Source organism: Spodoptera frugiperda, chromosome 21, assembly GCF_023101765.2.
Source record: "Spodoptera frugiperda isolate SF20-4 chromosome 21, AGI-APGP_CSIRO_Sfru_2.0, whole genome shotgun sequence".
In the NCBI taxonomy this organism is placed as follows: Eukaryota; Metazoa; Arthropoda; class Insecta; order Lepidoptera; family Noctuidae; genus Spodoptera; species Spodoptera frugiperda.
In genome coordinates this window covers 5,609,942-5,635,775 of record NC_064232.1, presented here as the reverse complement: position 1 = coordinate 5,635,775, position 25,834 = coordinate 5,609,942, and the positions used below count along the sequence as shown (strand labels likewise).

At 46.1% G+C, this 25,834-nt stretch overlaps 1 protein-coding gene and 1 long non-coding RNA gene across 31 annotated transcripts in view; one reads left to right on the top strand and one right to left on the bottom strand.

Annotated features, from left to right (window-relative positions):
• Positions 1-25,834, bottom strand: part of LOC118280391 (probable multidrug resistance-associated protein lethal(2)03659) — a 79,317-nt gene that overhangs the window by 5,234 nt on the left and 48,249 nt on the right. For 2 of the 30 annotated variants that reach the window (XM_050701806.1, XM_050701837.1), the window contains 12 exons: positions 25,261-25,363; positions 24,273-24,423; positions 21,894-21,994; positions 20,903-21,074; positions 18,684-18,810; positions 18,035-18,185; positions 17,118-17,354; positions 15,907-16,016; positions 15,212-15,326; positions 11,064-11,235; positions 4,983-5,169; positions 4,397-4,569 (listed from right to left, as the gene is read on the bottom strand). In XM_050701806.1, the coding sequence (XP_050557763.1) occupies positions 4,397-4,569; positions 4,983-5,169; positions 11,064-11,235; positions 15,212-15,326; positions 15,907-16,016; positions 17,118-17,354; positions 18,035-18,185; positions 18,684-18,810; positions 20,903-21,074; positions 21,894-21,994; positions 24,273-24,423; positions 25,261-25,363 (1,799 nt within the window). Of the gene's footprint in view, positions 1-4,396; positions 4,570-4,982; positions 5,170-5,234; positions 5,296-5,360; positions 5,422-5,486; positions 5,548-5,612; positions 5,674-5,738; positions 5,800-5,864; positions 5,926-5,990; positions 6,052-6,116; positions 6,178-6,242; positions 6,304-6,368; positions 6,430-6,494; positions 6,556-6,620; positions 6,682-6,746; positions 6,808-6,872; positions 6,934-6,998; positions 7,060-7,124; positions 7,186-7,250; positions 7,312-7,376; positions 7,438-7,502; positions 7,564-7,628; positions 7,690-7,754; positions 7,816-7,880; positions 7,942-8,006; positions 8,068-8,132; positions 8,194-8,258; positions 8,320-8,384; positions 8,446-8,510; positions 8,572-11,063; positions 11,236-15,211; positions 15,327-15,906; positions 16,017-17,117; positions 17,355-18,034; positions 18,186-18,683; positions 18,811-20,902; positions 21,075-21,893; positions 21,995-24,272; positions 24,424-25,260; positions 25,364-25,834 lie in introns of those variants that run through there. The other 28 variants (XM_050701808.1, XM_050701809.1, XM_050701810.1 and 25 more) reach the window with 28 other exon arrangements.
• On the top strand, positions 157-4,361 carry LOC118280453 (uncharacterized). The gene is made up of 2 exons (XR_004784116.2): positions 157-2,017; positions 4,038-4,361. It is a non-coding gene; the product is annotated as an uncharacterized LOC118280453 (long non-coding RNA).

Sequence of the window (25,834 nt, the reverse complement as noted above, 5' to 3'; positions counted from 1 at the left end):
AGCATTGTATTTGTGTTAGTAATATTAAAACTATTTAGTAAGTTGTAGAGGTGGTTTCATTCTCCTTACATCAGAAGTGGGATTCCTACCTATTGCATATCCACGTGCAGTCTTTAATTATCAATTTCTGGCTTCTTGATTCGTGGCGTAACTAGTGACGGATTACTGTGTAATTGCGTGTAACAATGGGCAGACGTGATCGTTCACGCAGTGGATCTCACGTATCCCGTGGAGATTCGTGTTCGAGGAGTCGACACTCAAAACGGCGTCGGCATCGTAACCGTCTCGCGCGCAGCCCGCGAACTCGGAGTAATTCAGTGCTACGTAACTCCTCTCAAACAATTCTTATGGTTATGAGGCTAAACGCGTTAGAGGATAGATCTTCGTTAGGTACGTCGTCTAATATCGAAGTACCACCATCAAATTGTGATTCGACAGAAAAAGTCGTTGAGGCAATTCATTCTTTAAAATATGGCGGAACACGTGATTTTTACTTCTCAAACTCGACCCGAATATACACAACGTTGATGCCTGGTTTGATGAGGTAGACCGACCTCAAATTTTTAATAAGTGGAATGATGCTGAATGTTTGTCACGTATCGGTCAGTCTTAAAGGCGACGCGAAATCTTGGTTAGACGAGTGGGTTACCTACTACGGATCGGTCCTGGAGTAACTTCCAACGAGATTTTAAATCATTGTGTGCGAGATTGACGTAGCGAACATGTTATACGAGGTCATGAGTACCAATTCTGATAGTTTTGTTACGTATACGTAAGACGATCATTATTACGATTACAAGTTGAAGTGACGAACTAATTAGCGCGATCGTTATGCGTGGGGTCAATGAACCTAACTAAAAACTGCTGCTACAAATAAAAATCTGAAACCGTGTGAGTTAGTTAATTATTTTTCTACTTTTGTAAAACCAGTCGGGAGTAAAAATGAAGGTCGCGTAGATCGAGACTGTTCACTCTAAAGAGGCTGTAAAATTACATTACTTAATACAGACCTGCTCAAAATCCTACACTTAAATGTTTTTCATAATGATGAAATATTATCGCTATCTTTGAAACTGATTTAAATACGAAGGCACATACTGATGCTAGTAGTTATGGTTACGGTACTTAAAATCTTTCATAATTAAAATTGTCACATTGGTGCATATAAAACTATTGGATTGATCCCAAATCACTTTTGGTTAAGGAACCATGTCTTCATGCTTTTGTGAAAAAGTACATGGCATATTGTTTAGCTTGCATGGCTAGTAAGTGGATTCTTTAAGCACCATTACAACCTATTACTTCATGGCAAAAGCCAGAAGTTGCTTTAATACCTAAATTAAGTTGCTTCATACCAATGTCCTGGGTCCTCTACTGGAATAATAGCTATGAGCATGTTCTTCTTATGGTTGATGCTTTTTCTAATTGCTGTCTTATTTACCTACTGTACACACAGTATTCTTATGAGCTACAGAAAGCATTTATAAATGCTATCTCCTTGTATTGCACTCCACATCTTATAGATGCTGATTGTGGTTGCAAGTTAAAATCAGCAAACTTTGTAAAATGGGGTAATGATTTAGGATGCTCCATTCACTACATAACTCTTGAGATGTATCATGCCAATGGTCAAGTGGAGCGGTGTTTGTACTCTTTTCAATATGTTAAGGGTTGAGACCTGTAACAGGAAGAATAAGTGGTTTGAAGAGCTGTGGCATTCGCAAAATGTCACCAAACAGGAAACTACTCAAGCGTCTCCACTCAACTTTTTGATTGGCATTGGAGTGTGACACAGTATGCTGAGCACCTCATGTTTTCCAAAAGGAAGACCTTGCTATTGTCATAACTAGATCCTGGAATGCACGGACCTTATAGGGTCACAAGAATCTTGAAGGATGACTGAAATGAGTTGAAACTTGTTGCTGGGGCTTATGGAAAGGTAACTTTGCTGTGTTGCAGTTCATAGTGCCCTGGAATGGCGAATGGACTCCTTATGGGTGTGCTGCTTTCTTTGCATGTGAGTACTTGCTGAATGGCTAACCATAACTAGTTTTGTTGAATAACTAGGCCTTGTTTTATGTCTAGTCTTGCTTAAAACCTAGACCTTGTGTTGTGTCTAGTTTTGTTGAATTACTAGACTTTATATGTTATGTCTAGTTGTTATGGAGTATATAGTAGTTATGGATAACTAGACTTTGTGTGCCATGTTTAACCTTACTTGAAGTCTAGACCTTGTGTATTATGTCTAGTTGGATAACTAGACACATTGTGTGCCATGTTTAACCTTGCTTGAAGTCTAGACATTGTGTATTATGTCTCAAGTGCTCAAAAGAGCCCCTGAAAGTGGTTAATAACACTTGTGTTGGGGTTGTCTCGCTCCTCCCCAGTTTTGATACAGTATCGAGACATTTAAAAAGAAAAATAAAATCATAATTACTACAAATTACATGCATAACTATATAACATTACAATCAATAGTTATTATAATAATCAAATTAAAATAATAATAAAATAAAAAAACAAGATATACAAATTTAAAATCAACATTACAAATAATCAAATTAAAAATTCAAATTAAATAATAAAGAATTATACAATTGAAATAAATTAAATCAATAATAAAGAAAAAAATAAGCTCATAAGCAATCAAAGATATCATAAAAATAGGTCAGATGTCTAGTTGGATAACTAGCCCTTGTGTGTTATGTCTAGTTGGATAACTAGCCCTTATGTGTTATGTCTAGTTGGATAACTAGCCCTTGTGTGTTATGTCTAGTTGGATAACTAGCCCTTATGTATTATGTCTAGTTGAATAACTAGCCCTTATGTGTTATGTCTAGTTGGATAACTAGCCCTTGTGTGTTATGTCTAGTTGGATAACTAGCCCTTGTGTGTTATGTCTAGTTGGATAACTAGCCCTTATGTATTATGTCTAGTTGGATAACTAGCCCTTATGTATTATGTCTAGTTGAATAACTAGCCCTTATGTGTTATGTCTAGTTGGATAACTAGCCCTTGTGTGTTATGTCTAGTTGGATAACTAGCCCTTGTGTGTTATGTCTAGTTGGATAACTAGCCCTTATGTATTATGTCTAGTTGGATAACTAGCCCTTATGTGTTATGTCTAGTTGGATAACTAGCCCTTGTGTGATATGTCTAGTTGGATAACTAGCCCTTGTGTGTTATGTCTAGTTGGATAACTAGCCCTTATGTGTTATGTCTAGTTGGATAACTAGCCCTTGTGTGATATGTCTAGTTGGATAACTAGCCCTTGTGTATTATGTCTAGTTGGATGTCTAGACCTTATGTGTTATGTCTTGTTGTATATCACGACCTTGTGTACTATGTCTCGTTAAATAACTTGACTTTGTGTGTTATGTCTTGTTGAATAACTTGACCTTGTGTATTATGTCTTGTTAAATAACTTGACTTTGTGTGTTATGCCTTGTTGAATAACTTGACATTGTGTGTTACTTGTTGAATAACTTGACCTTGTGTATTATGTCTTGTTAAATAACTTGACTTTGTGTGTTATGTCTTGTTGAATAACTTGACATTGTGTGTTACTTGTTGAATAACTTGACCTTGTGTATTATGTTTTGTTAAATAACTTGACTTTGTGTGTTATGCCTTGTTAAATAACTTGACCTTGTGTATTATGTTTTGTTAAATAACTTGACTTTGTGTGTTATGCCTTGTTGAATAACTTGACCTTGTGTATTTTACCTTGTTGAATAACTTGACCTTGTGTATTATGCCTTGCTAAATAATTTGACTTTGTGTGTTATGTCTAGCCTTGCTTGCAACCTAGACCTTACCTTGCTTTGTATATGACTAATTGCAATAGATCATTTATCATCTCAACAGGACAGGGAATCCTAATCTTTCTTTTCAACAGGGCTGGAAATCTTAATATTTCTTTTCAACAGGACTGGAAATCTTAATATTTCTTTTCAACAGGACTGGAAATCTTAATATTTCTTTTCAACACTTGCTTGCCACTTAATATAGCTTGGGATGTGTTTTTATTCGTGCAGATCCTTCCGATGACAGAGGTGCTGAGCACTCCAGTCTTCGACGGTGAAGAAGTTGGTGCAACCACGCCTGTCGAGGACGCCAGTGTGTCAGGAGAGGCCGTGTAAGGGAACGTCGTCGGTTTGACGTTTGTCGAACTGTCAAATTCAATTGACAGGATAAGACAAGCGTCACTTCCGCCCACTTCCGCTCCAGACCGCACCGCGACCGGTGCATGATATCGCTTTTGAATCGTATCTCTTTATTGTTATCCTTTGTAGCCAGAAATTGGTAATATCAAGCATTGTATTTGTGTTAGTAATATTAAAACTATTTAGTAAGTTGTAGAGGTGGTTTCATTCTCCTTACAATATATACTCACTCAGTATCAACATTAGCAGTGGCCTCATCCAGTACTAGCACCTTGCAGCCCGCGAGCGCGGCGCGAGCGAGACAGATCAGCTGTCTCTGTCCCGCGGACAGGTTCCCCCCTCCGTCCCCCACCTTGGTATTGAGCCCGGCGGGCATCTTGCTTACCATGTCACTTAATTCCACCTGGGAGGGAGATTGGGAGGAGTTATTAATATGATATAAAATTATTTACAAAGTAAAATATGTAGTACAGATCATAGAAAAAATGACATAATTACCGCCCTTCCCAAAATTCTTAATCCTCGATTCCTCAACAACCCTTAAATTCATAACCCCTAAAAGGCCGGCAACGCACTTGTAACGCCTCTGGTGTTTCAAGTGTCCATGGGCGGCGGCGATTACTTACCATCAGGTGATCTGTCAGCTCGTTTACCGGCTTATACCATAAAAAAGGATTTAATACCAACTATTTGCCCGAACCAAATAACATTTGGAATTAATCTGCCATTCATATTGTTAGTTAGTGTAGTTAAGCTATTAAATACGTGTTGTGTAGATTGATATAATTATAATTCCACAAAAAAACCGCTACGCACCTGATCCAGCGCCTTGTAGATGTCAGCGTCGGAGTAGACCCCCTCGGGGTCCAGGTTGTCGCGCAGCGTGGCGGCGAACAGCGCGGGCCGCTGCGGCAGCGCGCACAGCCGCCCGCGCCACGCGCGCAGCCCGGCGGTGCCGGCGGATACTCCGTCTACTCGGACCGAGCCGGACACCCGGGCTAGTCTACAATACAGGGACATTCTATAGTACATGTATAGCAGCGCGCACAGCCGCCCGCGCCACGCGCGCAGCCCGGCGGTGCCGGCGGATACTCCGTCTACTCGGACCGAGCCGGACACCCGGGCTAGTCTACAATACAGGGACATTCTATAGTACATGTATAGCAGCGCGCACAGCCGCCCGCGCCACGCGCGCAGCCCGGCGGTGCCGGCGGATACTCCGTCTACTCGGACCGAGCCGGACACCCGGGCTAGTCTACAATACAGGGACATTCTATAGTACATGTATAGCAGCGCGCACAGCCGCCCGCGCCACGCGCGCAGCCCGGCGGTGCCGGCGGATACTCCGTCTACTCGGACCGAGCCGGACACCCGGGCTAGTCTACAATACAGGGACATTCTATAGTACATGTATAGCAGCGCGCACAGCCGCCCGCGCCACGCGCGCAGCCCGGCGGTGCCGGCGGATACTCCGTCTACTCGGACCGAGCCGGACACCCGGGCTAGTCTACAATACAGGGACATTCTATAGTACATGTATAGCAGCGCGCACAGCCGCCCGCGCCACGCGCGCAGCCCGGCGGTGCCGGCGGATACTCCGTCTACTCGGACCGAGCCGGACACCCGGGCTAGTCTACAATACAGGGACATTCTATAGTACATGTATAGCAGCGCGCACAGCCGCCCGCGCCACGCGCGCAGCCCGGCGGTGCCGGCGGATACTCCGTCTACTCGGACCGAGCCGGACACCCGGGCTAGTCTACAATACAGGGACATTCTATAGTACATGTATAGCAGCGCGCACAGCCGCCCGCGCCACGCGCGCAGCCCGGCGGTGCCGGCGGATACTCCGTCTACTCGGACCGAGCCGGACACCCGGGCTAGTCTACAATACAGGGACATTCTATAGTACATGTATAGCAGCGCGCACAGCCGCCCGCGCCACGCGCGCAGCCCGGCGGTGCCGGCGGATACTCCGTCTACTCGGACCGAGCCGGACACCCGGGCTAGTCTACAATACAGGGACATTCTATAGTACATGTATAGCAGCGCGCACAGCCGCCCGCGCCACGCGCGCAGCCCGGCGGTGCCGGCGGATACTCCGTCTACTCGGACCGAGCCGGACACCCGGGCTAGTCTACAATACAGGGACATTCTATAGTACATGTATAGCAGCGCGCACAGCCGCCCGCGCCACGCGCGCAGCCCGGCGGTGCCGGCGGATACTCCGTCTACTCGGACCGAGCCGGACACCCGGGCTAGTCTACAATACAGGGACATTCTATAGTACATGTATAGCAGCGCGCACAGCCGCCCGCGCCACGCGCGCAGCCCGGCGGTGCCGGCGGATACTCCGTCTACTCGGACCGAGCCGGACACCCGGGCTAGTCTACAATACAGGGACATTCTATAGTACATGTATAGCAGCGCGCACAGCCGCCCGCGCCACGCGCGCAGCCCGGCGGTGCCGGCGGATACTCCGTCTACTCGGACCGAGCCGGACACCCGGGCTAGTCTACAATACAGGGACATTCTATAGTACATGTATAGCAGCGCGCACAGCCGCCCGCGCCACGCGCGCAGCCCGGCGGTGCCGGCGGATACTCCGTCTACTCGGACCGAGCCGGACACCCGGGCTAGTCTACAATACAGGGACATTCTATAGTACATGTATAGCAGCGCGCACAGCCGCCCGCGCCACGCGCGCAGCCCGGCGGTGCCGGCGGATACTCCGTCTACTCGGACCGAGCCGGACACCCGGGCTAGTCTACAATACAGGGACATTCTATAGTACATGTATAGCAGCGCGCACAGCCGCCCGCGCCACGCGCGCAGCCCGGCGGTGCCGGCGGATACTCCGTCTACTCGGACCGAGCCGGACACCCGGGCTAGTCTACAATACAGGGACATTCTATAGTACATGTATAGCAGCGCGCACAGCCGCCCGCGCCACGCGCGCAGCCCGGCGGTGCCGGCGGATACTCCGTCTACTCGGACCGAGCCGGACACCCGGGCTAGTCTACAATACAGGGACATTCTATAGTACATGTATAGCAGCGCGCACAGCCGCCCGCGCCACGCGCGCAGCCCGGCGGTGCCGGCGGATACTCCGTCTACTCGGACCGAGCCGGACACCCGGGCTAGTCTACAATACAGGGACATTCTATAGTACATGTATAGCAGCGCGCACAGCCGCCCGCGCCACGCGCGCAGCCCGGCGGTGCCGGCGGATACTCCGTCTACTCGGACCGAGCCGGACACCCGGGCTAGTCTACAATACAGGGACATTCTATAGTACATGTATAGCAGCGCGCACAGCCGCCCGCGCCACGCGCGCAGCCCGGCGGTGCCGGCGGATACTCCGTCTACTCGGACCGAGCCGGACACCCGGGCTAGTCTACAATACAGGGACATTCTATAGTACATGTATAGCAGCGCGCACAGCCGCCCGCGCCACGCGCGCAGCCCGGCGGTGCCGGCGGATACTCCGTCTACTCGGACCGAGCCGGACACCCGGGCTAGTCTACAATACAGGGACATTCTATAGTACATGTATAGCAGCGCGCACAGCCGCCCGCGCCACGCGCGCAGCCCGGCGGTGCCGGCGGATACTCCGTCTACTCGGACCGAGCCGGACACCCGGGCTAGTCTACAATACAGGGACATTCTATAGTACATGTATAGCAGCGCGCACAGCCGCCCGCGCCACGCGCGCAGCCCGGCGGTGCCGGCGGATACTCCGTCTACTCGGACCGAGCCGGACACCCGGGCTAGTCTACAATACAGGGACATTCTATAGTACATGTATAGCAGCGCGCACAGCCGCCCGCGCCACGCGCGCAGCCCGGCGGTGCCGGCGGATACTCCGTCTACTCGGACCGAGCCGGACACCCGGGCTAGTCTACAATACAGGGACATTCTATAGTACATGTATAGCAGCGCGCACAGCCGCCCGCGCCACGCGCGCAGCCCGGCGGTGCCGGCGGATACTCCGTCTACTCGGACCGAGCCGGACACCCGGGCTAGTCTACAATACAGGGACATTCTATAGTACATGTATAGCAGCGCGCACAGCCGCCCGCGCCACGCGCGCAGCCCGGCGGTGCCGGCGGATACTCCGTCTACTCGGACCGAGCCGGACACCCGGGCTAGTCTACAATACAGGGACATTCTATAGTACATGTATAGCAGCGCGCACAGCCGCCCGCGCCACGCGCGCAGCCCGGCGGTGCCGGCGGATACTCCGTCTACTCGGACCGAGCCGGACACCCGGGCTAGTCTACAATACAGGGACATTCTATAGTACATGTATAGCAGCGCGCACAGCCGCCCGCGCCACGCGCGCAGCCCGGCGGTGCCGGCGGATACTCCGTCTACTCGGACCGAGCCGGACACCCGGGCTAGTCTACAATACAGGGACATTGTAGATTCTATAGGTATGTGGCGACACTCTGACAAGTGACAGTAGTCGCACATAGACTATCGACGAGCAAATCAACGGATGACGTCATAAATATCCTGCATCGCACATACGAAGTTTACATGCGAATTAACATGGATAGAAAATCCCAACGAACAACAGTTGGGCAGAAATCCCGCCAGGCACGATCACCTCGCCTGGTCGGAGGATCCTCCTTTTCTTACTCTCTGTTCCCTAAAGGTACGTTTGAGATGGGGCCCAGCAGGGCTGATGCCTGATCCGGAGCTGCGGACTACCTAGCGGGTTTACCGGGGCTCCGGCTCGAAAAGCAGGAGAAGGAACGGGGTGATTTTTAGTCAGTAAGAGTCTGACACTCCCTCTCGCCTCGCCCAAGGCGAGAAAAGTAATGATTTTCCCCCCTCAAAAAAAACCTCAAAAGAATTGACATGGTCACTAACTAAGGGCCCTTTTCCTGTCGTGCGTGTTGACTTGATTTGGCCCGCATGGGGAATGTCCGCATCCTATCATTTCATATATGTTTTTCCTATCATGCGGGTAAGTACTTTAAAAGAGACTATGACCTCTGAGTTTGTTTCGGCATTTCTTCTCAGAGTAGTCCGATAGGAAATGCCGGCCTCATCTAGTTATTTAAGAGATTGATGTGTAAAAGTGTTATTTTGTAACCTATTTGTAAAATAAATATCATTTATCATTAGCACGCACGCAGAACGCGGATTGGCTGCGGGCGCGCAACCCGCGTGCGTGCTACCTGGGGCTATATAGCTATATAGGTTGTATAGCTCCGTCCCTCTCGCACTGCTCAATGATCGACCATTCTGACACAATTGTAATAGCAGACTAAGGCCCCTGTACGCGGACAGCGTTCTTCTGCCGTCAGGGTTGTTTTTACTGTGACGCGGGCTACACGCATTATAATTGTACCTACGTGTTGTATGTGTAATCACGCAATAAAATGAAAATTGACACAGAGAGACTTATTTTTTAAGTACACTTTCGGCCTTTGTTGTGGGACAAGCAAAACCATAGATCGAATCAAACAAGCAAAAGATCGAAAGGATATTCGGCAGTAGTTCAATATTAATTTGTCACGAACGGTGAATATTCTTACATTTCCTAGTGTTGTTTAATGTGGTTACCGGGGCTCCGACTCAAAGCAGGAGAAGGAACGGGGTGGTATTTAGTCAGTATGAGTCTGACACTCCCTCCCGCCTCACCCAAGGCGGGAGAAGTCATTGAATGATTTTTCCCCCTCAAAAAAGTGTTGTTTAATGCCAGCATTTCTGTGATTTCCACTTTTACATCGAACGTCTACAAAAGAAGTTATTCAAATATTTTTAATTGGAGGTTATGTTTACATTCTGGTAATATGAATCGTACTTTACCTCAGAAAGTGAAGTCCATTGCCGTAACAATGAACGGACATCGTCAGATTCAACTAAATGCCGTTGCATTCGGAACACATTTATACCACAATTAATACAACGTACAGTACTCTCAACGGATCTTGGCACTACAAACTACGTGCAGAAGGCTGCGCAATAAGTCTTTTTAGAACCAAATGGTGGCATGAGGCGAGGTGCGGGGGGCGACGATCTAGGCTAGAGATTGACCATTTCTAAATACAATTGACCCTTTATCGATCAAATATCGCAATCGATATTTTTATTTAGAGTTTATTGTTTTTTTTATATGATATATTAAACGAAATAAAATTTAGAAATATAGTTAATTTTGTCATTAATAAACGATATTTCGACATGAAAATAAAACTAAAAGAAAGTATTTTCTCAATTGAAAGTTATGATTTACTCGAATATCAATTATCATTAACGACTATTTGAGTAACGACTGTTTAAGAAAATTTAAAACATCAATATAACATTAAAAATAAATATATTTTAAACTAACACTTGATATTGTTTCCCTCAAGTGGGCGCCACAATATTTTCGCCCGGGGTGTCAGTGGCCCTAACGCCGGCACTGCTTACGGGCAAATATACAAACGTCACTCAATTTTAAGACGCTCTCAAGATTGGTTCTGCCTCTACAAATTGTTTATAAACGACAGAGATAGCACGATATTTAAGTACAACTTAAAATTGAGTAGCATTTCAGTATTCGGGCGATAGTGTCACGCTCAGAAATGCTAGAGCCCACACCCCCTGAGTATGTGGGGGGGGGAGTGGTGGACATCGGGGGTCACCACTTTAGAGAACAGAGAGTAAAGTTCCCTAAGAAAAGGAGGATCCTCCGACCAGGCGAGGTGATCATGCCTAGCGGGCTTTCTGCCCAACTGTTGTTCATTGGGATTTTCTATCCGTGTTAATTCGCATGTAAACTTCACATGTGCGATGCAGGATATTTATGACGTCATCCGTTGATTTGCTCGTCGACAGTCTATGTGCGACTTCTGTCATCTGTCACTTGTCAGAGTGTCGCCACAGTGGTGTACTTACCGGAACAATGCGCTGAGCAGCGAGCTCTTCCCCGCCCCGGTCCGTCCGACGACGGCGACCTTCTCGGCCGCGTGCACGGTGAAGTTGACGCCGCGGATGGCGTACGACGCCTCGCCGCCCGCGCCCGGCGGCTTCTCGTACTCCAGGGACACGTCCTCGAATACTATCTCGCCTGCACATAGGAAATAAATAAAAAAAACCTAAAGGTTATTTTCTTTCTCCTAAATGTTATTTTCTTTTTCTATCGCTTTGACTGAATATTAGTTTTACATTGTTCTCACATAGTTGAAGCAACCGAAACAATGTAACCAAGAATTGTATTGTGAATCTGATTGAAAAAGAGTAACCTATGGAGTTTCTTGCTCGTTCTTCTCCATAGGAATCTACACTTTGGAACGAGCAAATAGCTTCACTAGAAGACTGACCGACAGACAGACGTTATTAATATTATTATATTTGCTTTGATGTTCAAAAGTGCCTTCCTGGTCTATTTGAAATAAATTATTTTTACTTTTTTGACTTTTGTAGAAACAATATGAATGAATTCAAATTGGAATAAAAAGTTTTTTTTTTTTAAAAAAACGTTGCCCCACATTAGGATTTTCTCCTGTGTCGTGGGTGCGTTTACAAACATACAATTTCACATGCACATGACACCCAGACCCGAAACAACTATTTGTGGATCACACAAAGAGTTGCTCCGTGCGGGAATCGAACCCGCTACCCGTTGCACGGCAGCCAGTTGCCCAGCTACCGCGCCAACCGTGCAGTCAGAAGTTGGTATTAAATTCTACTATTTGGGAAGTGGACCCGGGTACGTCCTAAAACTGCGACCAGCCACCGAGGAATGGGCAGCAGCATTCTCAAAATTTATCGGTGACCTAACTGCGATCCCCAAGCCGCCTGCCAAGCGTGGGGATTATGGCAACCCCCCCCTTTCACTATGAGCGACAACAAAATTACACGGCCCCCAGTCCCCGGCAGCTCCGCTATTCCTGATCTAGGTAGCGGATCAGGTAACGGCGGAGCAGGGGTGCTAAGAATCCCCGGCAGAGAAAGCGCTACCACCCCCGACGAACTTTGGCCCTGGCAACGCACAACATCCGCACACTGCGGACTGATGAGAAGATTGTCGAGCTGGAGGAAGAATTGAGCAAAATGCGGTGGGACATCTTGGGACTATCTGAAATCCGAAGAGAGGGTCAGGATACGATAATCCTAGATTCCGGCAACTTGCTCTTCTTCCGGGAAGGAGACCGTAAATCCCAGGGTGGTGTCGGATTTCTCGTCCGCAAGTCTCTCGTCAACAACGTGTGTGAGGTCGACAGTGTGTCGAACAGGGTAGCGTACCTTATACTCAGAATATCTAACCGGTATTCGCTGAAGGTCATACAGGTATATGCGCCGACCTCGACACATTGTGACGACGAAGTAGAGGCTCTGTATGAGGAAATTTCAAAAGCCATACACTCCTCCGAAACACACTTCACCGTTGTGATGGGGGATTTCAATGCAAAGGTGGGCACACGGAATAGCGATGAGTTGAGAATAGGGCCATTTGGATATGGGCAGCGAAACCATCGGGGCCAGCGGCTGGTCGACTTTATGGAGAGGAGAGACTCTATTTGATGAACTCCTTCTTCCAGAAGCGACCGGCCAAGAAGTGGACATGGATAAGCCCTGATGGTTCTACCAAAAATGAGATCGACTTCATCATGGCGACCGAAAGACGTATATTCAGTGATGTCTCTGTGATAGCGAAGGTGAAAACCGGTAGCGATCACCGTATTGTCAGGGGCACACTGAACATCAATGTAAAACTAGAGCGGTCACGCCTGGTGAAGTCCACGCTCCGCCCTGGACGTGCCCAGATCCAAAACCCCGAGCAGTTCCAACTCCAACTGCAAAATCGCTTCCAGTGTCTAGCTGATTGTGGAAACGTGGACGAGATAAATAATGGGTTGGTGGAAACTGTCCGAGCAGTGGGGTCAGACTTCTTCAAGACCCCCGCCGAAACAGGCCCCAAAAGCTCTCCGACGGAACCTTAAAACTTCTTAAGGATCGTAGCGAGATGAGGCTGCAGTCTTCAGACGATATGTCTGAATACGGCAAGCTCAATAGACGAATCTCGAAATACATGCGACGTGACCTGCGGGCCTATAACGCCGCAAGAGTCAGAGACTTAATTGAGCGAAACAAGGGCTCAAAAGTCTTCGCAAAGAATTCGTCTGTTGGGCAAAGCCAAATGACGAGGCTGAAGACCGAGGATGGCAGCGTCATCTCGTCGAAGTCCGAGATCCTCGGAGAGCTCGAGAGGTTTTACGGACAGTTATACACCTCAACACGGCAACCCATCGTCGGTACAGCTCGGGACCCAAGAGCTAAACTGACGCGGCACTACACTGAGGATATCCCAGACATCAGCCTGTACGAGATTAGGATGGCTCTCAAACAGCTTAAAAACAACAAGGCGCCGGGCGATGACGGAATCACGTCGGAACTTCTGCGAGCGGGTGGAAAACCGATACTTTTAGTCCTCCAGAAGCTATTCAATTCCGTCATACTCGAGGGAACCACGCCGGTAGCATGGCAACGGAGTGTGGTGGTTCTGTTCTTTAAAAAAGGCGACAACTGTCTGCTAAAGAACTACAGACCTATCTCACTTCTGAGCCATGTGTATAAGCTGTTTTCGAGGGTCATCACGAACCGTCTCGAACGCAGGCTTGATGACTTCCAGCCTCCCGAACAAGCCGGATTCCGAAAAGGTTTCAGTACCATAGACCACATTCATACGCTGCGGCAGATTATACAGAAGACCGAGGAGTATAACTTGCCACTATGCTTGGCGTTTGTGGACTATGAGAAAGCCTTCGATTCAATCGAAACCTGGGCGGTGCTGCAGTCTCTCCAGCGGTGCCACATCGACTATAGATACATCGAGGTTTTGAAGTGTTTGTATAACAACGCCACCATGCGCATCCGACTCCAGGAAGAGACTACGAGGCCAATCCAGTTGCGGAAGGGCGTGAGACAGGGAGACGTTATATCTCCGAAACTGTTCACAAACGCACTGGAGGACGTTTTTAAGCTCTTGGACTGGAGCGGACGCGGCATCAACATTAATGGCGAATACATCACTCATCTCCGTTTCGCCGATGACATAGTCGTAATGGCAGAGTCGCTGGAAAAGCTGAACACCATGCTCAGCGACCTCAATACCGTTTCCCAACAGGTGGGCCTTAAAATGAACATGGACAAGACGAAAATCATGTCAAATGTCCATGTTGCACCTATACCGGTTGTCGTTGGGAACGATATACTCGAAGTTGTAGACCACTACACATACCTGGGTCAGATCATCCAGCTAGGTAGGTCCAACTTCGAGAAAGAGGTCGCTCGAAGAATCCAACTCGGATGGGCAGCATTTGGGAAGTTGCATGAAGTCTTCTCGTCAAAAATCCCGCAGTGTCTGAAGACCAGGATGTACAACCAGTGTGTGTTGCCAGTGATGACGTACGGTACCGAGACATGGTCCCTAACTGCTGGCCTTTTAGAAAGGCTCAGAGTCGCCCAGCGCGCGATGGAGAGAGCTATGCTCGGAGTATCTTTGCGCGACAAAATCCGAAATATGGAAATTCGCCAAAGAACAAGAGTTACAGACATAGCTCTCAAAATATGCAGGCTGAAGTGGCAATGGGCAGGCCACGTCGCTCGGAGGACTGATGGCCGCTGGGCCAGGAAGGTGACTGAGTGGCGACCGCGGACCGGAAGACGCAGCGTGGGCAGACCTCCCACTAGGTGGACCGACGACATCGTCAGAGTGGCGGGGAGCCAGTGGATGCAGGTGGCGGCTTGTCGTTCTACGTGGAGGACCAAGGGGGAGGCCTTTGTTCAGCAGTGGACGTCTCTCGGCTGATGATGATGATGATGATTTGGGAAGTACAATGTGAGACTTATTGTATAAATGAAAAAAACCTTTAACTTAACACCAAAAAATAACTATACGGACCAGCAGAAAATATAAAATGAAGATTAAAAAATAGGCATAAAATTAAGAGCGCTATTCCCGCCGTCAAACTATCTTAGCAGTTTGATGGGTTTATGACTGTATTCTCTCTTGTAAAACAAATAAAATATTTTATTATTACCTTTCGTGGGCCACTTGTCGAAGTCCAATGCCGGGTGCTCCCTCTTCAGTGCATCTTTGTCCACGTCCACTGGCTTCTCGGGGGGCAGGTTCGTGTACTCTAGTATTCTTTCAACCTGGAAACAATACATAACATACATAACCTCACGCCTGTCTCCCATGGGGGTAGGCAGAGACAATGGACCGCCAATTGCTACTCTTACATACCTCTTTCGCTTCATCAACAGTCATCAGTCTTGTCATACATGCTCGTCGGTTGAGGATAATTTTAATTTGATCTTTGTTTAACATATCGCCAATCTGATCTCTATATGTACCTCTCTACCAACGTAGTACAATACAATAGTCTTGTAATAGTTTTATACTATCTTTTTCGTTTGATTAATCGTTGTCCCACACTAGGATTGTCTCCTGTGTCGTAGGTGCGTTTACAATCATACAAGTTCACATACACATGACACCCAGACCCGAAACAACAATTTGTGGATCATACAACGAGTTGCTCTATGCAGGAATCAAACCCGCTACACGTTGCGCAGCAGCCGATTACTCAGCTACCGCGCCAACCGACCAACAAATTATATAAAAATATACTTTATTTGATTTGGTAGGAGAGATTTGGTAAGAAAAGGCAAATTTACGCGAACAAAGTAACAGGAAAAGCCAGTATATATTTAAATATGATCGTATACTCACGGAAGTCATCTGGTTTTCCACCTCAGCAGTCTGCCGCATCCCGTACTGGCACATGCCGACCAGGCCTATCACCTGGGTGATGGCCAGACCCACGTTGCCGCCTAGTGTGTCTGGAAATTAATGGGAATGTTGCTTTATTTAAAGTATAGGTAGGTATATCTTTCTTATTTATAGTTGCATAGGTTATGGTTTCTTTCGAAGAATAGATGTAACGTCACGCCTTTTTATCTCCGAAGGAATAGGCAGAGGTGCACATTACGGCACGTAATGCCGCTATACAATGTACACCAACTTTTCACCATTCACTATTTTTAACTTTTCACCACATTTTTAAAAGAAAGGGGGTACGTTCATGTATTACGTAACGCAATTTGGGGGGAGGGGATATTTTTTACAACCCGTTACGTAGCTTAAAAAATATTAAATAAAAAAAGCTAAAATGGGAGAATGAAGGACGAAAACAATTGTAGGACCAAAAATTTATAAAAATATGAACAAAACTCGCAGGTGTTGTGGATTAAAATACCAAAGATAAGAACTATAACATAACTTTTTGCGACTTTAGGATACAAATGCTCACTTGAATGTTGCGTAACGTTCAAAGAGGGAGGGGGGTGCCAAAGCAATACGTTACGTTGCGTTACAAAGGGGGAGGGGGAGGTCAAAAATCGTAAAGAATCGCGTTACGTTATACTTTGTTGTGATTGTTTCGTTGAGAATTGTATTAGATTTTTCTATACTATTTAATTTCTTCTTTTGCTAAGCAAGATTGGCTGTATAACGTAATGGGGTAAGCTATATAGCTTATGAATTTGTAAATAAATAAATATATACTTGAGCGCCCCCTAACTTTAAAGTGTGGGAGAGCCATGCTTCGGCACTGCTGGGCCGGCTCGACCGGAGTGATATCACACCCTCACAGAAAACCGACGTGAAACAACGCTTGCGTTGTGTTTCGTTGTGTGAGTGAGGTTACCGGAGGCCCAATTCCCCCCTTCCCAATCTTCCCCATCCCCGATTCCCGAACAACAACCCTTAAATTCTTAACTCCCAAAAAGCCGGCAACGCACTTGTAACACCTCTGGTGTTTCAAGTGTCCATGGGCGGCGGCGATTGCTTACCATCAGGTAATACGTCTGCTCGATTACCGATCTATCGATTACATGTTTCATAAAAAAAAACACTTAAATAAAAAATATCAAACCCCTCACCTTCAGACGCGAACAAGAAGAAGCTGAACGTGACAAAAGCAAGATAAAGACAGCAGATCATATCCATCCAGAATCCGAAGGCCCTGTTGGTGTTGAGGACGAGGGTCCAGGCCGAGGAGTGCAGGTCCTGTTGCTTGTCGAACTCTCTCGCCAGGGTGCGCTGGTGTTGCCGGGCGGCGCGGATCGTGGTCAGACCTGATACTGTCGCTTGGAGGTGGTTCAGGGATTGGCTTCGGGCTGGTGGGGGGAGAGATTAAGTGATTAGGTTTGTTTAATAATATTATATTATATTACATAATAATAATACTCAATCCCGAGAAGGAGAGACCTCCATTAAATTAATATTTATGATAAAAATGTTGCTTGATACAATTAAATTATGTATTGTCACTTTCTGACGCCTTTTATCCCCGAAGGGGTAGGCTGAGGTGCACATTATGACACGTAATGCCGCTATAGAATGTACACCCACTTTTCACAATTTATGTTGTAAGTCCCATGTAATAGGTGGTGAGCCTATTGCCATATACTGGGCACAATTCCAGACTCCGTGCTACTACTGAAAAAAATTCGAAAAGCCCAAACCATAAACCGTAATGCATTCGTGTTATAACTATTTTCTAAAAACCGAAATACCCAAATAACACTTTACGCTACTTGGGAATCAAATGCAAGTCCCTTTACTTTGCCATCACATTGCAGTCAAAGGTACTCGTCAAGGTTCCACACCCCAAAACTATAATCTAATACATAGGTAACCTCACGCCTGTCTGGCGGGTACGGAGAGACTATGGAATGCCAATTGCTACGAATCTAATAATAATAATCGCAGACAAACCAATATTTATACATACATACATACAGCTCAAACTGTAAATGATAGTCAAAACCACCTTCTCCAAACAACCACGACTCACCAATAGCCTCGATCCTCTTGAGCTCCCTGCTGGTGTTGAGGAACAGGTCCCGCAGCAGGAACAGCAGCACGGCCACCACCCCCGTGGGCAGCAACAGCCACCAGTTCACCAGGCAGACCACCACCAGGATCGCTATCACTTCTAGGAAGAACTGAGAAAGAGAAAAGAGGTAAATAAATAATTATGATTGGTGATGAAACAGATTTTAAGTGTGTGAGAGCCATGTTTCGGCACGAATGGGTCGGCTCGACCGGAGTGATACCACGGCCTCACAGAAAACCGACGTGAAACAACGCTTGCGTTGCGTTTTGTTGTGTGAGTGAGGTTACCGGGGGCCCAATTACCGACCTTCCCAATCTTCCCAATCCCCAATTCCCCAACAACCCTTAAATTCCTTGTAAAGCCTCTGGTGTTTCAAGTGTCCATGGGCGGCGGCGATTGCTTACCATCAGGTAACACGTCTGCTCGACTACCGGCATGTCTCATAAAAAAAAAAAAAAAAAAGTTTCAATGTAATCGAAGCGCAAGCGTGTTCGGCGCTCTGATTACTTGCTTTATGCGAGCCAAACGTAAAGCAAACTCTAACAAAGGTTACAAGTGATCCTATCTACCCAGTATACCATAAAAAACAACAATAATGACTACTTACCCCGAGACAGTCGACGAGCGCCACCGGCAGCAACGTGTCCACCTGCCCCATGTCCTTGGAGAAACGGTTGAGGATACGGCCCGAAGGATTGTGGTGGAAGAACCACATCGGAGCACTCGTCACTCCCCTGTGGTGGGAATAAAAAAAAAAAAAACAATTTAAAGCCTGATCAGGTGTATGGACTATGTATCAAGTACAAAGAGGAGATGCCATAATGTAATTGTGCACTGTGACACAAAAATGACATTTTAAGTAAAAAGTTGTAGATAGGTAATAAGTTTGGGAGAACCATGGTTGAGCACTGCTGGGCCGGTTCGACCGGAGTGATACCACGGTCTCACAGAAAACCGACGTGAAACAACGCTTGCGTTGTGTTTCGTTGTGTGAATGAGGTTACCGGAAGCCCAATTACCCCCCTTCCCAATCTTCCCAATCCCCGATTCCCCAACAACCCTTAAATTTCTAGCTGCCAAAAGCCGGCAATACACTTGTAAAGCCTCTGGTGTTTCAAGTGTCCATGGGCGATTGCTTACCATCAGGTGATCCCGTCTGCTCGTTTACCGGCTTATATTCAATAAAAAAATATTCAGCGAAAAAAGTATGTAAGATTCGTAGCAATTAGCGTTCTATTGCCTCTACCTAGGGGGGATGTCACGCCTAAACAGGCGTGAGGTTATGTATGTATGTATGTACTATTTACCTGAACATATTATCGTGGAGAGTGACGGAGGCCCTGATGCAGGTGTTGTAGAAGAGACAGTCATGTCTGTATGTATATATATATATATATGTACTTTTACCCCCATCTCTGCCTACCCCCCATCCCCCACTATACCTGAACATATTATCGTGGAGAGTGACGGAGGCCCTGATGCAGGTGTTGTAGAATATGACCAGCTTGTTCCACGTGAACACTATGCAGATGCCTATCAATCCGCCGTAGATGTACAGGCATTACATCTACGGCGCACAAGTACAGGCTGGGCACAAGTCCAGCCTCCGTGCTACTCCGAGAAAATTTTCGAAAATCCGAAATTACTTTCCCCGACCCGGGTATCGAACCCGAGACCACTTATCCGACAATCGCACTTACAACCAATCAACCAATGAGGCAGTCATGTATGTATGTAGGTAGGTAGGTACTTTGCCCAAACCGGGGAATCGAACCCGAGCCCACTTATCCGACAATCACACTTGCGACCACTCGACCAATGAGACAGTCATGTATGTTTATAATACAGGTACTTTAATCCCCATCTCTACCAATCCCCTTTTTTTTTAATAATTTATTCATTAAAGTTTACATATTTAACTTTTACATCAAAAATCGCCAAACTGTATTACAGTTTGTTGGCGATAGTGACGCTCTTATACTTATAAATACAACGTTATTACGTATTATTAGTATTTACCTGTACCTTTAACCGACGAGCATGCATGAAAAGACTGATGACTGTTGATGAAGCGAAAGAGGTATTTAAGAATTGCAGCAATTGGCGTTCTATTGTCTCTGCCTACCCCCATGGGAGACAGGCGTCAGGTTATGTATGTATATACAGTACTCTCAACGGATTTTGGCAGGTCTGAACTACGTGCAGAAGGCTGCGCAATAAGTCTTTTTAGAACCAAATGGTGGCATGAGGCGAGGTGCGGGGGCGGCGATTTAGGCTAGAGATTGACCATTTCTAAATACAATTGACCCTTTACACTTATTGCGCAGCCTTCTTCACGTAGTTCAGACCTGCCAAGATCCGTTGAGAGTACTGTATGTAGTATTTACCTGAACATATTATCGTGGAGAGTGACGGAGGCCCTGATGCAGGTGTTGTAGAAGAGACAGTCATGTCTGTATGTATATATATATATATATATATATGTACTGTTATCCCCATCTCTGCCTACCCCCATCCCCCGTTTACCTGAACATATTATCGTGGAGAGTGACGGAGGCCCTGATGCAGGTGTTGTAGAAGAGACAGTCATGTCTGTATGTATATATATATATATATATATATATATATATATATATATATATATATATATACATGTACTGTTATCCCCATCTCTGCCTACCCCCATCCCCCATTTACCTGAACATATTATCGTGGAGAGTAACGGAGGCCCTGATGCAGGTGTTGTAGAATATGACAGTCATGTCTGTATGTATATATATATATGTACTGTTATCCCCATCTCTGCCTACCCCCCATCCCCCTTACCTGAACATATTATCGTGGAGAGTGACGGAGGCCCTGATGCAGGTGTTGTAGAATATGACCAGCTTGTTCCACGTGAACACTATGCAGATGCCTATCAATCCGCCGTAGATGTACAGGCATTGTTCTCGGGTCAGGTGGAAGCGGTTCGAAGGTATGTCTTCGAAGCTTGTCGCTGTTGGGCAAAGATAGGTGGGTTAAGTAAAATATAGCTAAGTGTCTTGTTGTTTTGATAGTCGAAGTCAATTCAAAAAAGTTACAATCCAATTAAAAAGTACCTATTTATGGTTATAGGTACTTTTGAATGCAATGTCACGCTATTTATCCGAGAAAGGTTAGGCAGAATTGCACATTACGTTACGCAATGCCGCTGTACAATGTACACCCACTTTTCACCATTTCGCCATTTACCATATATTGGACACAATTCCTGCTACTGAGAAATTTTCGAAAAACTGAAAAATGCCCATTAGTACTTTGCCCGACTCGGGAATCGAACCCGAGACCTCTTGTCCGGCAGTCGCACTTGCAACCACTCGACCAACGAGGCAGTCCTGGACAAAGCATGACGCAAAAAAATGTCAGTAATGGCAAAAAAATTTAAAACATTTACTCATAACATAATAGGCATGTTTCCTACTAGTCAAATTCAATACTTTTTTAGAAACGTCAAAAACGATATTTTCTATGAACTTTGTATGAAATACTCTATTATGACGTCATAAGTTTTTGACGTCAATTAGCAGACTAATTGTTCGTCGTTTGTGTCGTATTCGCGGCGCTCTAGAAATGTAGCTAGAAAAAATTGAAAATTAAGTAGTTCATCAAATCTATGAATGAGAGTGTAATTATTTTTGAATATTTTATTGTATTGAAAAGTTGTAATTATTTATTTTTGACCGAGGATACTACCCAATTACCAAAATACCTAGTCTTATATTGTATTATATCTCTGCCTACCCCATTATAGAACAAGCTAGTAGGTATATCTTACCCGGCGGCACGACAGGAGTTTCCCCAGTAGTGTTCGTCGTTTGTGTCGCATTCGCGGCGCTAGCTACGGTCAACGCGCTGTTCGCTTCTTCTAAGTTTACCCTGGAAAAATAAATCTTATTACAAAGTCATAAGGGTTATTTTAAAATACAGTATAGCAGCTAGGCAATGATTTTTATATGGAAAGATGCGTGATGATTTTTATATGGATGTCTGATACATCGCATACTCGAACTGCGCATCTTCCTCGCACAGTTACATAGCGTGGCCGGAGTGATACCACGGCCTCATAGAAAACCGACGTGAAACAACGCTTGCGTTGTGTGAGTGAGGTTGCCAATCCTCGATTCCCCAACAACCCTTAAATTCCTAACCCCCAAAAGGCCGGCAACGCTCTTGCAACGCCTCTGGTGTTTCAATTGACCATGGGCGGCGGCGATTGCTTACCATCAGGTGACCCGTCTGCTAGTTTACCGACTTATACCATAAAAAAACAGCTTAATAACAATGGAAAAGGTGACATAGTTTCACAGCTTATTTTTTAATCATTTATTCATTAAAGTTTACATATTTAACTTTCACATCAAAAATCGCCAAACTGTATAACAGTTTGTTGGCGATAGTGACGCTCTTATACTTATACAATGTTATTACTTTTTACTACTATTACATAATATATATCTCTTAGCTACTACATCTTCGTAGCGTAGCTACATAGCACATCTCTGGTGGAAAAGCCCCTATACAGGGTGTAAGCGGAACGCTCCCGAAAAACGCCACAAATTGTTTATGTTTTTATAATTTTATTCGTTTTTGTGTTTGTATTATTCATGCTATATTAACATTCAGCATTAGATTACAACTATTATTACTTAAAATAAACATTGAATTCTTTATTTTTTTTAAATAATACACGTTTTTTACCATCACCTGTTTGCGACGTTGTATACAATGATAACTCACCATTCCTTGAGCCATACGTCGGTGGACGAGTAGAACAACTGCGCCAGTAGGAACAGCAGTATGAGCAGCGCCATGGACAGCGAGCTGCCCCCATACAATGATAACTCACCATTCCTTGAGCCATACGTCGGTGGACGAGTAGAACAACTGCGCCAGTAGGAACAGCAGTATGAGCAGCGCCATGGACAGCGAGCTGCCCCCATACAATGATAACTCACCATTCCTTGAGCCATACGTCGGTGGACGAGTAGAACAACTGCGCCAGTAGGAACAGCAGTATGAGCAGCGCCATGGACAGCGAGCTGCCCCCATACAATGATAACTCACCATTCCTTGAGCCATACGTCGGTGGACGAGTAGAACAACTGCGCCAGTAGGAACAGCAGTATGAGCAGCGCCATGGACAGCGAGCTGCCCCCATACAATGATAACTCACCATTCCTTGAGCCATACGTCGGTGGACGAGTAGAACAACTGCGCCAGTAGGAACAGCAGTATGAGCAGCGCCATGGACAGCGAGCTGCCCCCATACAATGATAACTCACCATTCCTTGAGCCATACGTCGGTGGACGAGTAGAACAACTGCGCCAGTAGGAACAGCAGTATGAGCAGCGCCATGGACAGCGAGCTGCCCCCATACAATGATAACTCACCATTCCTTGAGCCATACGTCGGTGGACGAGTAGAACAACTGCGCCAGTAGGAACAGCAGTATGAGCAGCGCCATGGACAGCGAGCTGCCCCCATACAATGATAACTCACCATTCCTTGAGCCATACGTCGGTGGACGAGTAGAACAACTGCGCCAGTAGGAACAGCAGTATGAGCAGCGCCATGGACAGCGAGCTGCCCCCATACAATGATAACTCACCATTCCTTGAGCCATACGTCGGTGGACGAGTAGAACAACTGCGCCAGTAGGAACAGCAGTATGAGCAGCGCCATGGACAGCGAGCTGCCCCCATACAATGATAACTCACCATTCCTTGAGCCATACGTCGGTGGACGAGTAGAACAACTGCGCCAGTAGGAACAGCAGTATGAGCAGCGCCATGGACAGCGAGCTGCCCCCATACAATGATAACTCACCATTCCTTGAGCCATACGTCGGTGGACGAGTAGAACAACTGCGCCAGTAGGAACAGCAGTATGAGCAGCGCCATGGACAGCGAGCTGCCCCCATACAATGATAACTCACCATTCCTTGAGCCATACGTCGGTGGACGAGTAGAACAACTGCGCCAGTAGGAACAGCAGTATGAGCAGCGCCATGGACAGCGAGCTGCCCCCATACAATGATAACTCACCATTCCTTGAGCCATACGTCGGTGGACGAGTAGAACAACTGCGCCAGTAGGAACAGCAGTATGAGCAGCGCCATGGACAGCGAGCTGCCCCCATACAATGATAACTCACCATTCCTTGAGCCATACGTCGGTGGACGAGTAGAACAACTGCGCCAGTAGGAACAGCAGTATGAGCAGCGCCATGGACAGCGAGCTGCCCCCGCTGCGGACGTACGCCACGTACACGCTGTTGTCCACAGAACCCTTCTTTTGGCTCTCACCTAGAAACAAATATTAGAATAATATAATACACTAGCTACTTCCGCACGGTTTCACCTGCTCAGCTCCTATTGATCGTAGCGTGATGTTTTATAGCCTATAGCATTCCTAGATAAATGCACTATCCAACACAAAAAAAATTATTTAAATCGGACCAGTAGTTCCGGAGATTAGCGCGTTCAAACAAACAAACAAACAAACAATCAAACAAACAAACGCTTCAGCTTTATAATATTAGTATAGATTTAATCAATTTCAAAGGTGAATTGAAATGATTTATTTCAATTCACAAGGTACATTCATGAGGTACATTTGAAACTAAAAAATGACATTGAGTTGTTACAAATGCGCTCACTGAGCAATGGACAGTGGGTTCGATTCACAGGTCGAGCAAAATGTATCAGTGAGAGACCCACGCTTCAGTACGAATGGGCTAGATCGACCGAAATGACACCACGGCGCGGCCTCACAGAAAAGCGAAGTGAAACAACGCTTGCGTTGTGTTTCGTTGCGTGAGGTTACGGACACCCCCCTTCCCCATCTTTCCAATCCCCGATTCCCCAACAACATTTAAATTCCTAACCCCCAAAAGGCCGGCAACGCACCTGTAACGCCTCTGATGTTTCAACTGTCCATGTGCGGCGGCGATTGCTTACCATCAGGTGATACGTCAGCTCATCTGGTTGTCGGCGTGTTCTATAAAAAAATCGCTTTCTCTGTCCCTATGTCCATTTGTATGCTTAAATCTTTATTTAAAACTACGCAACGGATTTTGAATTGTTTTTTTATATATAGAGTGATTCAAGTTGTTACTTTTAACCGAGTTTAGATAGACTTACCTTCATATTTTGGATCTAGATTATTGTCTAGATCTAGGTTGAAAGACAGCTGTGACGCCTCAGACATAGACCTCTGGGACCGGAGCTTGTTGTAACTGTGTTCCTAGGGAGAAATAATTGACAATTAGTACATAATTAATTATACATTATTAGCTTATGCCAACGGCTTCGCCCGCGTTTCCGTGGGATAAAAAGTAGAATGTAGAATACTTCCAACAGAATTTGGGATTTTGAAAAAGTACAATATTAACATTGACTAAGTACTAAGTAGTCTACGTAGTCTTAAGTTACTAATTAGTACATCAGCTACCTGCCAATAAAAGTCCCGTCAAAATCGGTCCAACCATTTCGGAGATAAGCCAGAACAAACAAACAGACAGACAGACAAAAATTGTAAAATATGACATTTAGATGTATGTGTCGTATGTATATTCATATGCATGAAGTAAAAAACGGTTATTTCAATATTACAAACAGACACTCCAATTTTATTTATTATGGTGCTTTTCCAGCAGTGATGTACAATGTTACGTTGCTGTAGATTTTTTTTTTTTTTTTTTTTTGAGGGGGCAAA